This window comes from Planococcus citri, chromosome 5 (genome assembly GCF_950023065.1).
Source record: "Planococcus citri chromosome 5, ihPlaCitr1.1, whole genome shotgun sequence".
In the NCBI taxonomy this organism is placed as follows: Eukaryota; Metazoa; Arthropoda; class Insecta; order Hemiptera; family Pseudococcidae; genus Planococcus; species Planococcus citri.
Window position 1 is genome coordinate 23,511,724 of NC_088681.1, and position 15,394 is coordinate 23,527,117.

General features: G+C 33.4%; 1 protein-coding gene across 2 annotated transcripts; it reads left to right on the top strand.

Moving 5' to 3' along the window:
• Nucleotides 1–2,040: 2,040 nt before the first annotated feature.
• Nucleotides 2,041–15,390, top strand: e (ebony). 2 transcript variants are annotated; one of them, XM_065367499.1, is made up of 17 exons: nt 2,041–2,320; nt 6,455–6,645; nt 6,890–7,204; nt 10,150–10,314; nt 10,393–10,625; nt 10,697–10,789; nt 10,905–11,118; nt 11,509–11,676; nt 11,753–11,949; nt 12,453–12,554; nt 12,646–12,730; nt 12,824–13,048; nt 13,128–13,302; nt 13,479–13,604; nt 13,691–13,831; nt 13,942–14,125; nt 15,009–15,390. In XM_065367499.1, the coding sequence occupies exons 2-17, from the start codon at nt 6,501–6,503 to the stop codon at nt 15,144–15,146; spliced, it is 2,706 nt and encodes a 901-aa protein (XP_065223571.1). In that variant the 5' UTR covers nt 2,041–2,320; nt 6,455–6,500; the 3' UTR covers nt 15,147–15,390. The 2 variants fall into 2 exon arrangements, with proteins under 2 accessions (XP_065223571.1, XP_065223572.1); XM_065367500.1 differs by lacking the exon at nt 2,041–2,320 and adding an exon at nt 2,593–2,610.
• The last annotated feature ends 4 nt before the right edge of the window (nt 15,391–15,394 follow it).

Sequence of the window (15,394 nt, forward strand, 5' to 3'; positions counted from 1 at the left end):
ATAGGGTCCGAAATCATACCATTGGTCACTACCACATCTGCAATTAACATATCCAAATTTCAGCTTCCTAGGTCATCCTCGCCCCATTTAAGGTGGAATTAAGGTGGAAAAATTGTATTATTGCCCCCCCCCCTCCCTACCCCTAAAATTCACCTAGGAGGGCACAAATTTTCATCATAAGGTGCACCGGGGCAAGTCAGAATGATTTTTCGCAATTTCAACTTTGACCAGGTGTTACTCCCCTTCTAATGAACCAATATGGATCAAATTTATTATGTAGGTTCCCATAAGGGTTCTTAACCTATGGTAAAAATTTGAGCGCGATTGGCACAGTAGCTTTCACTCAGTGGAATAAAATATAAACTGTCCTGACTTAACCCAATTGGGGGAAGTCAGAACAGGCTAAACTTTGCAGAGATGTAGATCACAAACCGAGCGTCCTAGAAAAATTGCGTTAAAACAAAATTGTAGAGAATTTAATTCTCTTTGAGATCACTCCCATCAGATTTTCACTAGGACGCACGGTTTGTCCGCAATATGCGATAAACTAAGAAATAGAAAGTCTGTATTTTAGACCAAATTCAAAATAAGTTCAAAACAACAACAAAATACAATTGAACCAAAGACATCTAAAATGAAACTGAATCGCGAAAATTTTTATGCCGTGATGAAGTAGGAGTAGTACCCTCAAGTCACCTTTAGTGGTACTTCGCCAGATATAAACCTCTAGGCGCTAGAGCAAGTTTTCTAACTTACCCCGAATTCCAACTTCCCCCGGTGCACCTTACAATGAAAAAGTGCCACTTGAGTGGTTTTTGCAGGTTTGAACCTTCCAACCTCATTTGACCTCTTTCTAGGATCAAAAAACTAAAAAGTGGATTTTTGGACTATTTCACGTGTTTTTTGACATTTAGGTTTAGAATAGCCTGCAGCCTCTCCAAATTGACCTAGAGGGTTCACATTTTTACAGTACAATGAGAAGATGTGCTTGAAGTGCCTTTTGCAGGTTTTGACTTCACAAACCTCTTTTGACCCCTTCCCTGGGTCAAAAAAAGTGGATTTTACATGTTTCAACTGTTAGAATAGCCTGAAGGCCCTCCAAATTGACCTACAGGGTCCAAAAATTTCACAGTACAATGAGAGGATGTACCTGAAGAGTCTTTTGTAGGTTTTAACCGACCGACCTTATTTTGACCCCTCTTCAGGGTTAAAAAAGTGCATTTTCACGCTATTTTACCTAATTTAGGTGTTACATGGCCTTTAGGACAGCCTGTAGCTCCTTCAAAGTGACCTGAGCCGTCCTCCAGAAACCAGAATGACCCAAAATTAGTAGTTGATGATTGATGTAAGTGATGGGAATTCAGTTAAATAAGGAATTATCCACGTTGGTTTACTTTCCTCGAAAAAAATTATATTTCTTGCAAAAGTTTAAAAATTGCTCTTAAAAAAAGCTTTTTTGAATTTTTAAAAATTCGCAAAAAATCCAAAAATGAACTTTGGGACGTGGGATGATTACACGACATACTTTTTCGATCGAGCTGTTGGAGGGCAAGTTGCTTTTTAGTACCTTTCTATCGTTCAACTGAATTTTTTTTGTCATTTTTAGGAATTTTTCTCAAAAGCAGGAGAAGGAAGGGGAGGGGAATCAAAAATTACTCTACCACAAATTGAGCTCTAATAAATGATAGATCATGTAGATGAACTGATGGGCCAGCTTTACCACCATCACTTCCATCACGGCCACCTCCACTTCCATCGCATCGTGTGAGATGACCGCAACAATTGTGGAATCGCAGCAGCCAAATCGACGTCGACGATTGCCAAATTTTTCATTTCACAGGTAGTTATTGATTACTATAGGCCTACAATACCTAATTGATTATGCAAACGTGATAGGATATAAGGTACTTACTCAATTAGCTGGAAAATTAAAAACGGAAACGCTGTAATTTGGTCATATGTCGTCTAGACAATTGAAAAACATTGGCCGGCGATCTCTCGATGAAAGAAAATTGCCCTACCAATTCTCCCATCCGCGTATTAATTGATGTAGGCCTGCTTGTATGTACTTGAGTTTAGATATTAGTTCATTTAGTTGCGGTATATTGCTAGCTTGCTAAAATATAAACCGCCCGTAGTTTCGTTCTTCTTTAATTACTATCTGTTGTTTATTATTATACGTTTTTTTCTTTCATTTTTCGCCGTCTCGGTCACCACTGTCGCGTTTTACGACGAGAACCAGATCTGTGTGGATAATAATCGACGCCCATATATCGATATATTACTAGCTACCTACGTACTTGTACCTATATCTCACCGAGTGAGTATTTCAAAATGTCTTGATAATTAATTGTGATTGTTTGCTGCTTACTGTTGTTCGTTTTTGAGCTTGAAAATGTATAACGAGAGTGTTTCGTAATTCGGTTACAAAGTCGCTAGAAAATTTTAAGATTAAAATGAGTGTATGAAAATGATGGATAAAAATAATATATGTTTAAAAAAAAAGGAAAAAGAAAATCGATCGAGAAAACTCGTCTCATGTCAGTACTCAATCATGAGGAAGAGAAGAGGAGGGAGGGCGTTTCAGATGACAGATTCTCAGTAAGTTGGGTAGGTACTGATTAGTGAATTTACGAACATTTCTATGAGTTTCAATAAATTACGATCGATCACTCAAAAATATTTACAATTAATTTTACTCACAAGGGAAACTTTTGAACTTAGACTACCTATAAACAAACTTTTGGAAACTGAAGTTCATTTTTGAATTTTTGGGCGAATTTTTGAAACTGTAAAAAAATTTTAAAACGCTGTTCCAAGGATGATTACTCAACTTTTTCATAAAATATAGTTTTTTTGAGTAAGTTGAACTAATGTGAACAGTATCTTCCAGGCCCCACCAGAAGGGGGTAAAGGGGTATTATACCCCGGGTCCAGTTTTTTCCCAAGGGCCCTGAATTCAGATTCTACTGAGCGTTGATTTGCTCTACTGATTCGATTTGTTTGTTTTTTAAAATTTGAGGGCTAAAAAGGTTCGCACGCAGGTAATAAAAATGCAAATGAATGATCCCTTGATCGAAGAATGGCAGTGAATGAATACCAAAGTGAATTGATTTTGTAAGTTGCGCACTACTTTAAAGTATTTTTTTTACCAGGGAACCTCTTCAATTCGTCAACTCCGATCGAGTTGAAATTTGACTCGCTGAAAGAGCATATCATTCACTCACCAGGATGAAATTTTCAGCTCGTGAGTTGATTTTTCGATGAATTTCTGAAAATAAGTTTTCACTCAGCTCTTGTTAGAAGTCGAGCTTCTGTGTCAAAATGAATTGTTTTTTTTTTTTTGTCTGAGTACGAAGTATAAAAATCCGGTGTTTTTGTCAAAATTTTCAAAAGTGCCTCATTTTTGGTAAATATTGTCGAAAATGTTTTTTTTTTTTTTTTTTAGCAGAAGTGTTGAAGTGTTGATGTTTTGGTCAAATTCTGATGTTTTGCCATAATTGTCAAAAAAAGCTGCATTCATGGCCCAAATTATTAAAAAAATTTCATCTTGTCGAAATTTTTTGAATTTTTGCCAAAATTATTGAAATGTCTTGTTTTTTTTTCAAAATAGCTAAAATGGTCTTCGTTTATCTTACCCCAAGTTGTCGAAAAGGTTGGATTTTTTGTCTAAATTGTCAAAACGTCTTGATTTTTTGGAAAAATTTAAGCTTTTTTAGTCAAAAAGTATCTTGATTTTCTAATAAATAGCCCTAAGTGCTACGTTTTCGCCACAATTTTCATTGATCTTGGACTGTTTGTCAAAATTTCCACGATTTATTTTTAGTCAAAAAGAGTTGATTTTTTTGGAAAAATAACCTAAGTTCTAGGTTTTGCTAAAATTTTCAAAAAAATTCACTGTTTTGTCAAAATATCTTGATTTTTCCACTTGATATACGTAGTCGAGAAGTCCCGAGTTGTTGTCAAATTTTTTTCAAGGGACCAAGATTGTTTGTCAAAAAAAGTCAAAAGCCGAAAAATCCGAAAAATTGTGATTTTTTGGAGAAACAGTCAAAAAGTCCCATGGTTTTGGCTAATTTATCAAAAAGTCTATTTTTCGCCGTAATTGTCAGAAATTGTGATTTTTTGGCCAAAAAAGTCAAAAGTCCAAAATGTACAATTGTCTCGACTTCTTGGCAAAGTAGTTCAAAAGTTGTTTGTTTTTGGCAAAATTGTCAAAAAAGTCGGATTTTTTGACAAAATTGCCAAAAAGTTGTGATTTTTTTGGCAAAAACGTTAAGAGCTAAAAATATTGAAAGAGCCCCCATTCCAGGCAAAATACTCGAAAGTTTAACGTTTTTTGCCAAATTTGCCAAAAAGGTCAGGTTTCTCGTTAAATTTGTCGAAGGTCGTAGTTTTTTTGATAAAAAAATTAAAAATATTGGAAAACCTCGATTTTTTGGCAAAATATAAGTAGTCTAAAGTCCAATCAATATTTTTGGCAAAAAGCGATTTTTTTTGCAAAATTATCGGAAAACGTCCAATTTTTTGACAGAAAAGTCGAAAGTCAAAAACATTGAAATAGCTTTAATTTTTTTGCAAAATAGTTGAAAGTTCAACGTTTTTGCAAAACTGCCAAAGTCGGATTTTTTCCCATAATTGTCAAAAATTTAGGATTTTTTGGCATAATGATCGAAGCAAAATGCAAAGAAAAATGTAAAATACTCGAATCTTGTGACAAATCGATCTATACGGTTTCGAGAGCGCCGAGTGCGAATATAAACTTATTTTTCAGATTCGAATCTCACCTCCCTCTACCCCCCCCCCCACCCCAACCAAAAAAATCATCAAAATTGAAAAAATCGTGTGACACGTGGTTTATTAGGTTATTGGGAGTGCTGAATACAGAAATGTTGGCTTGTTTTTTTGATTTGAGTTCTTCAGCAGCGCCCTCGATTGGACACTAGAATTTGTTAAAAATGGGAAAAAAAATCTGGATCGATCAGATAGAAAGGTTTATTTTTATTGGGTTTTTAGTTGAACTGATCACGTTGAAGGAATTAATTATCTTTATGGTTTGATCCCTCCAAGCTTCATTTTTGAAGTCTTTGAAATAACAGTTTGAAAAAATCGCATAAAAAGCATCCCCTCTGATCTGACGAATTTGTAGATGTATAGATTGTTTAAAATACGTAGGTACCTACAAAGACTAACTGAGGGATTCTCCTTTAAAGTGCAGTAAGAAGGCCTTGAACTAGATTTTCCCTCTCTAAAATTGATGAATTTTCAACAAAAGTTTCAAAAAAAAAAAAATACTTGAGGCATGTTTCTTGGAGAAGAAGGGAGTCAAATGTAACAAATTCTAATTCACACAAGCCAATTGATAACTAAACTATTTTTATATTTTTTGAAATAAATTTTGATAATAATTCGATCAAAGGGATCACGATCATAAAAATAGTTCATCGAAGTTTTTTGACGTTGAATTTCATATGAGTCAGTTTTTTTTTGGAATTTTTTATGATCCAAAAATTCAAAAATCCACTAGAGCCTCACCCATCAGTCTCAGTCGACAATTTTAATCTCATTTTTCGGATGTTGATAGTTTTTTTGGACAAGGGGCCAAATTTGAACTTAAAAAAAAGGAGGATTTGTGATTAGACGATTTTTTTGGCACCAGGCAGTTATCGACTCGACTACTCTTGAAATATTGTAATAAGTGTCCCAAATACGAATTTGACCATTTTTTGGGCTCCAGGGTTCCCAAAGCTGCGAATCAAAAAAGGATTTTAGGAATCATTGAGTACCTATTATTTTCGAACAAATTTTCAGCGTAAAATATCTGTTTGAATCCAATAAATGCTATGCGAGGTGATTTTCCTGTTTTTAACCCTCGGGGGCAGAAATTGGGAGGGGGTCAATTTTTGGAAAATTTTAGAACCACCATTTTGAATCTACCCCTTTGAACTCCACTAAAAAAGTTTTTTATAGTTTATTAGTATCACTGACAGACCTTCATTCTACCAAATTCTGAGTTCAATAAAATTTCGCGCTGGTACCTATTCAAAAATCCAATTTTTCTATTTTTCGTAATTTCGATATTTTGGGAACCCCTTACCTGGAAAACCAGAACCTGCGATTTGCGCCAAACGTGCCGTTTTGAGGTATTATATTCAACGATCTAGACGAAAAAGTTTAATTAAGCTCGTAATTTTGAACCCTTTTTTTTTAGAGCCCCCCCCCCCACCTTAGGCAGTGTTCACTCACCAATTGTATTCTTGTATTCCATACTTAGATGAATGATAAATTGCTATTGAAAATTTTCCGTTGTCAATGTTGATTGTTGACGACGAACCTAATTCGATTCGTATTGAACTACATGACATAGTAGGGTCATTTTTTTCTCTCGTAAATATTAAAGTTTTTTATCTTGTTTTAATTCTCTGATACAAATAATAAGTAATTTAAACTTCAGGGCGCAGAAGACGGCGTTGAAGGAGAGGTACACGGCGTAGAAAAAAATGAACGTAGAATGTGGCAGCGAATCGATCATGGAAGGTGAACGAATAACACCGGTGGCCAGTGGTTTACCACTACATCGACTATTTGAGACAAATTTGCGAAAAAACATCGACCTATACGATAGAATAGCCGTGCAGTTTGAAGGTAAAATCGAATTTACATATAATACCCACCTACCTATACCTACTTTGTATAGTATAGTTCGTGGAATTTTCACGGTTACTTACAAAATATAAATTAGTAAATATATGGTGTACCTTCTGATGGTGAATATAGCTAGTTAGCTACACATCAATTACCTATATTACCTATAGGTATGTACTATCACCATGTACATATATTACATATTATTATTGGTTCCTAACTAATGATTGGTGAAACGGTACAGATTTGGAAAAGGAAGCGGAAATAACGACCAACGCCAGCAGACGAATCACGTACGGGGAATTGGAAACGAAAAGCAATCGACTAGCTAGGCAAATTCTGCAACATTTACACGATTGGAATAGAAATGAAGCGAATGCTGACGGCGATAGGGTCGTATTGCTTTGCATGGATACTTCGGAGAAGCTTATTGTTGCCATGATGGCGGTATGGAAAATAGGAGCTGCGTATTTACCGTTGGATGTTGATACACCTAAAAATAGATTCGAGCATATTATCAATGAGGTGCATCCGATGGCTATGATAACTGATTGTCACAGTAAGCATCCCATACGCATAGGTAGTTCTGTTGTTAGATATTATATAGGCAGCTTATATTTTATCGAGGTGAAAATTTTGGTATTTTTGAAATAATTGAAGACGTCACTTCAAAAAGGACATAAGTGGGAAAGTTGTGTTTTGAAAGTTTGAGTGTTTGCCAAGTATATAAAAGTTCATATCGGACCTAGGTGATGAATAATTTTATTGTATTTTCCCACTATTCGATCCACTATACGAAGTGCTATGAACTATCACTCTGAAACATACTGTGAAAGGGTGGTGAGTGGTCAAACATTGAAAATTATATGTCCTTTTTGAAGTGAAAAATTGACCAAATTTTTATTTTCTTAGTCTAAATGGTACATATAAAAAATGTTTTTGAACAAAATTTTGGATTTCAACTTGGTAAATAATGGATAACAACACAAAACCGACCATGAGTAATTCAAAATTTCTGAAAAAAGATCGCTATGCTAGGTAAAAAAAAGACATCAAAAAAGACAACTTTTTTTCTTGACATTTTTCGTGCTATAAAATTTTTATTTCAAGAGTGAAATATATGCATTTTTCGTCAATTTGTCGACAAATTGGGGGGAGGGGGATTTTTTTCACATTATCGTCTACACATTGGTAAAATATTTCAAAAATGCAAAAATTTTCATTTTTTAGGTTTCTGATGGTACTTTTGCAGGAATTGTAAAACTTGTCATTTTTTCTTCTCGAAAATGAAAAAAGATGCCAGTCCAATTTTTTGATATGTCATTCTACATAAAAAGGACTAAAACTGAGAATTTTTTCAGAATTTTTACTGGCGGACATCATGGTTATATTTAAATTATAGGTTTTAAAATCGATTTTTTTAGGTTTTTGAAAGTGGCAACACTGATTTTGACATCACTCGTCGATTACCCTCTCAAAGTACTACAATTTGAAAAAAGTTCAAAATTCTATACCACGTACAACCGGAGCAATTTGCAACTGAAATTTTCCATTTTCGGCCATTTTGGAGAACCTTTGAAGCGCCACAGCTCCGTCAAAAAAAATCGAAAAAATGTCCGGTTTGCGTCATTCGTCATCGTTTTATGACCTCTACAAATGATCTGATTTTGAAAAAAATTGAAGACCCCTCGTGCAAAAATCCGCTGATTTGGCATGGAATGACCCTTGAGATTTTAAAAATACCTATTAAGTACTTAATTTTAGATGCAAACTTTTTTTAAATCTTGAAACTTTTTTTTATAAAATTTTGGTGTTTTTTGTTTAATACTGAAAATTTTGAAAAAAGGCTGATATAGTTCAAACTGACAGAAATGAGATAGAGGGGGATAGTTAGTGGTTAATCTCAGAATTATTCCCTAAGGGTGGAATAATTCCCTTAGTTGCCTGGTAGCTCAGTTCAGAGAGATTTCAAACTATTCTGATGCTTGAGTATACAGGGTGTTCCAACATCGATCGGAAAGCTGGCGTGTGGTGATAGTACTCGGCGAGACGAACAAAATTCGTTATGTACGCGAGTAGTCTATCTTGTGAATTGAAGGAGCCACGTGCTGCACAAAACTAGAATTTTAATAATTTTGAAAGGTTCATCAAAAATAAGGAAATGTTTGAATCACTCAAATGATGCCCAATAAAACCCATAGTACTCGTGTGGACGAACAAAAAATGCTATTGTGACAAATTACCAATCTTCAAAATTGAAGGGGCAAGCTTGATTCACCATTTTCAAATCTGTCTTGCCTCAGATTTTGAAAATTTTGAATTTTCAAATTGTGTTTGCACCTTCAATTTTGAAGATAGGCGATTTATCATGATAACCTTTTTTGTACGTCCACTCAAATACATACTATGGGTTACTAAAGTGACCTGGATGATCCAAACATTTTCTCATTTTTGGCAAATTATTCAAAATTGGTCAATTTTTGCCCAAAATTGACGTAATTTCTTCAACTCACAGATAGAAAGAAAATGTCTGCATCATTGAAATGACTTCAAAATAACCCATAGTGCTCAAATGTACGTACAAAAAAAGTTATTATGGCAAATTGCCTATCTTCAAAATTGAAGGCGTGAGCGTGAACACAATTTGAAAATTCAAATGTTCAAAATCTGAGGCAAGAAAAATTTGAAAATTTTGAATCAAGTTTGCCCCTTCAATTTCGAAGATAGGAAATTCGTCATAATAACACTTTTTGTTCAGCCACTCAAGTACTATGGGTTTTGAGCATCATTTGAATGATTCAAACATTTCTTTAATTTTGATGAATCTTTCGAAATTGGTAATTTCTAGTTTTGCGCAGCACATGACTCCTTCAATTCATAAGATAGACTACTTGCATACACAACAATTTTTGTTCATTGTTCGTCTCGCCGAGTACTATCACCACACGCCAGCTTTCTGATCAAAGTTTGAACACCTGTATACATTGTTATGTGATAACACTGATAACGATTGAAATAATTCGATCATTAAAACAAATTAAAAAGAATTTATTAAAACGTAATTTACATATAGGTACAATTCTCAATACTTTTCTACATCAATTATTGCCTAGGGACCGTTTTAAGGCAGAATAAAGCATTTAGGTATACATTTTGGTACAATTAATGTACAATTTTTGTGAAATTTTGTAAACTTCTATAATAACATATACGAGTTATTTTTTTTTGCAAATTTTGAGCTTTTGTTCATTGTTGAATTCTTAGGTATGTACTTAATATAGGTACCTATACATTATAAATTTTGTAATTTTTGATATCATGGTCATCATGGAAGTTGTTGATAAATTATTGGAACTTTTAGGTTTAATTTTGAAGTTTTGGAAATTTTTTGTAACTGTTTGCATTATTTTTAATTTTGTAAAATTTGATATTTACCTATTGTTTTTGAAAAGCACGTTTAAATTCCATCCTTGACTCTAACATGAACTATTTCAAATATTTTAGGAGATCAACATTCAAATTTTCCTTATAAGCTCGATTACAATGCTTTGGAGAAGAAAAGCTACGACGAAATAGCAACCAACCGCGGTAGTCTGCCCCAAAATTGTGACAGCGTAACATCAACCGCCATCATTTTGTACACATCAGGCAGTACCGGAGTTCCTAAAGGTAAGTAGGTGCTCGATATCTCTCCTCCATCTCTTGCTGGATACTGATCCTTACATAAATGTATTACTATTATTGTAGGTGTTCGTTTGGCGCACAATGCAATCATGAATCGTCTCAATTGGCAGTGGAGGAAATTCCCATTCGCTCGAGACGAGCGTATTTGCGTATTCAAAACAGCCATCACTTTCGTAGATGCAGTTTGCGAAATATGGGCACCTATTTTATATTCAGATCCGAGGACGCTTCTCGTTCTAGCCAAAAATGTTAGCAAGGATGCCGAGAAATTGGTACACATATTACACGCCCATAAAGTGAGTGAACCTTGTTACAAATGCATTCAATTGATGATTGATTTATGCAACTTTATCCATAATTATTTCAGGTACACAGGCTGGTGCTAGTGCCATCGCTTTTGCAAGCTATTCTCGTGTATTTGGATATGATGACATCGGCAAAAAAACGTCAACTATATCAAGTAAAAGTCGAAGAGATTATAAGGAAAAACGATAGAGGGGGGGTTATCATTTAATTAATTTGTTTTGTATTTTATTCTGAAAAAATATCACCGACCATTTATTTTCAATTTGCAGAAATGCGACTTGCTAAAAAGCTTGAAATTATGGGTATGCAGCGGCGAACCTTTACCAGTTCATTTAGTCGAGAAATTCTTCTCGTATTTCAACGACGATAACAATTCGTACAAACTATGCAATTTCTACGGAAGCACCGAGATCATGGGAGACGTTTCGTATTACGTACTGAATTCCACCAAACAACTCGTATTCGCTGATAAAATACCCATAGGTAAACATCGATCATATTAATAGGTTGGCTTATCTATATTGCTGTCTTTTGAGATGGCAAATTACTTAAGTATTAATCGAGATCAACTTTATTTTTTTGTCGACGAGAAAAAAAAAGTCGAATGTGATTGATATTAAAATACTTTTTTAAGTTTGGTAAATGGTTCGTAGAATGTTTATCTGCCATTCATAATAGCTTCAGGATATTAAACTACCTAATATACCTAACTTATTTATGCATTTATACAAAAAGCTGTTGACCTTAGTCGGTGGAATGATCGATAATCTATCCACTGTGGGTAGATGCAGGGTACTTACCCGTTATAGTTTTATTTTGGAGCGTGCATTTTTTTACTGTGATGATTTTATTATGATGTCTGTCTCATTGCAGGATTGCCGTTGGATAATACCACGTTGTATTTATTGGATGAAAATTTTAAAGCGGTTGAAAAAGGAAAAATAGGCGAACTTTATGTGGCTGGATTTAACCTAGCGACTGGTTATGTTGCTCGCAGAGATCCTGATAGGTTCATCAAGAATCCTTTTTGTAACGAATTTGGTACGTGAGCATTTTTTTTTTTTTATAATATTACCTACATACTTTATGCAGCATATTTTTTTTTTTTTGTTTTTAGGTTTTGGTAAACTCTACAAAACTGGAGATTATGCCAGAATCGTCGACAATGTAATGTTATACGAAGGTCGAACTGATTCCCAAGTGAAAATTCGTGGTCAAAGGGTCGACTTATCAGAAATCCAGGCAGCTTTGAGTAATTTAAAAGCTGTGCACAAATGTGCGGTGCTTTGTTATAAACCTGGCGATATAAATCAAGTGAGTAAAAATGTAGTAATAGTTTTCCTACATTTTGGCCATTTTTCTCAATATTTTGAGTTATGCTTGAAATATTTTTATCAATTTATTTGAGCGATATTTTCTCGATCTTGACTTTAGTTGCAATTTTGATGATGTCTGGACCGGCTTCAATGATTTTAAAGTTCTTTTGGCAATATTTATGTCAATTATTAGGAAAAATTGTTATTCATATTGAGCATTTTTTATTCAAAATAAATATTTACAAGTTTTCAGTGATTTGGCAATCGACGAGATTTATTATAATTTTTGATGGATTTTCTTTTTTCTGGAATTTTAACTAATTTCTCATGAAATTTGATTAGATCAAATTAAATTAGATCAAATCCAAGTATTCTCTGATCCAATTTGGTTTGAACATGGATTTAATTAGACCTTATTAGATCGACGTTTACAAAACTCAGTCATTTTTGAGATTCTGTACCTATTTTTTTTTTTTTTTTTTTTTTAAATTTTTTTTACAGGCAATCATAGCATTTGTTACTCTAAATGTTGGTCACAATTTCACAGCTGATGACATAAAGTCTCAATTAAAGGAAACATTAACGCATTACGCGATGCCACGGGTAAGTTTCACACTTCGCCAATTTTTCTATTTAAAATTTTTCACTCGAGAACGTTTGCATCTCTTGAATGATTTTTTTAAAAATCTTCCAGGTATTCATTATGGATAATCTACCCTTATTGAACAATGGCAAAGTTGACAGGCAAAAACTACTGAAATTATACGCTGATAATACAGGTTTGATTAATAAATTACCTTATTATATACTTAAAATTACAAGATTATTTCACCAATACTCGCGTACCTATCACATTTTTTTTATTTATTTAGAAAACCAAACCAAACGATGTGAAATCAAAGTAGACTTCAAAGGTGTTGAAAACAGCAAACTGAAAGCAGCTAAATGTCTCTTTGAAACGATTGCTTCAACCGTTGAACTGAGTTCACAAAATACCCCAACGTTGACGATAAAATCGAATTTCTACGAAATCGGAGGCAATTCCCTGAATTCAATTTACACCATAAGTAAATTGAGAGAAAAAGGTTATTTTATAGGTAAGAGTAGAGATTCATACTCAGTCAATGACTTGGTCACATCACTTTGATTGTATTTAAACCATTGATCCTATCATAGGCATAGCAGAATTCATCTCTGCTCCGGATTTGGGTGCTGTAATAAGTCGTATGCAGCCTGAGAAACGTGACAAAGAGAATATTCCAACAATAGGCGATTTAAATGTGAAAAATGTTCGTAAAAGTAATTACAGATGTGAAATGCTTTGCGATAAGCACAAAGAAATCGTATACAGGTAAAAATTGTGTAATAGCTGTCTCCTGCATTTCAAGCAAATAGGCATCTACCTATCAATTTTTAGGAGCTAATTTAAAAATCAAGTTCATAATTACAACTTTAAAAACATATAAATATAAATACTCTATCTTACTAGTTTCTCCTTTGCATATTTATGTGATTTTTTGTGCGCAGAATTATTACAGAAAGTTTCTACCAAAAAGCTGATTTAGAACAGTGGCTTATTCCTAAATTGAAATCGGATTGCTATACAGAATTATTGGACGCTATTTGGGAACCATTGATCAGTAAAAATTTAAGGTAAAAAGTTCAACCTGACGTTAAATTCATATACTGTCATCGAATTCAATTCTAAATTAGGTATATTTTATGATTCTTGTTTGTAGTTTCGTTTTGTATTCCGAGCTTCACAAAAAATATATCGGAACTACGTTGAATTTTGACGCTCACGACGAACCTGAAGTGAATATTTCCAACGATTTGAATATTATTTTCGAATTTTTAGAATTCTTAGAAGGTCCCATCAGGTAAATTTCATCGTTCAGGTTGTAAAATTTCCTATTTACAATGTGTCTTATCTTATTCATCCATTCTCCTCATCGTAAACTTTTTCAATTTTTTTTTTTTTTTTTTTCAGAGACAAAAAATTACCAAAAGGCAAAAGACAAATACTGCATAATTTCATGATAGGTACCGATACATCTTTAAATGCAGTTGAAAATATTGAAACGGTTGCATTTATGGAAACTGAAGTTCTCAGAATAGGCAAATCTAAAGGATTTGCTGGTATTTTAACCACCAATACGAATCCTCTTACTCAAGTGAGTATGATCATTGTTTGACCAGGTTAATTCTGCAAATGTATTAGTACCTATATATAGATTCGTTTTACATTTTTATTTTATAAAAATTAAATTGAATCACCGTAGGTATTTTTTTCTCGCAAACGAGTCTTTCCAGCAGTTGATGTAAAAATTCCTTCTGAAAATTCCCCTTGATTTGACTCGTGTAGTCAACTTTTTCGACACGTTTCAAGAGCAAAATATTTTTCATCCACCAATCATCATATTTTTTTTGTTCGATAGTTGAAAAAATTATCTACTTACGTATCTGGTGATTTTTAATGTTTTCTGCTTACATATTCCTCTCCCCTCCCCACCATTTGCAATATTATTTCTAATTATGTAGGTTCATTAAGTCCTGAATTACCAAAATTCAAAAAAAAAGTTAGAACTTTTAAATTGAAAATCAAAAACATTGAGCAAAAAATAAAAAATGAATTTTATTTCAAATAATCATTATTGTAATAACGTCAAATAGTTCACATTTTTAATATAAAAAATGCACTTGAAATTTTTTTAAAAAATTAAAAGGTGTAATTTTAAAATTTTTATGTTCAAATCCATTCTAGTATTTTTATACGTATTTTGTTGTACAATAAATTTAGAAAAATCAAATTCTACACATTTTCCAAAAGCGAATGAAAGATGATAAAAAACCGTTCGAAACATTTTTTATTCAAGGCATGGAAATCTTTTTTCATGTTTTTTATTTTGATAAACCTTGGAAACATCGAAATTTAAAAATTTCTAAATACCAAATAAAGGAATGTCAACTCTGGTTGACTAAAATTTTATGCAATTGGAAAATAATTTGAAATAAAAAAATTATTGGTACCTACATTCATTTCTCATCATTTTTCAGCAACTCGGTCGAGACGTATTCAATTACCAAACATTGTTGGATTATCAAGTAAATCAGTACGTTGCTTCGGACGGCACAAAACCATTTGGAAAAGCACCGGACGACCAAAGAGCTGTCGTAGCGTGGAAACCATTTTAAATTCCAAAACACTATTTCGCAATTTACCAGCATCATTCATTATTATTTATATAATTCGTATTTGATAAGCAATTTCATTTGACGTATTCATAACATTGTCTTCATCAACCAATCATCAGCTGAATCAGCTCATCATTTTTAGTAACGAGTTAGTCATAGTTGTTAGTTGGTTACCAATTCCAATTGTAAGAAGACTGTTAAGACGATTAAGATGTTTAAATTAATAAAGAAATTATCTCCTCTACGTA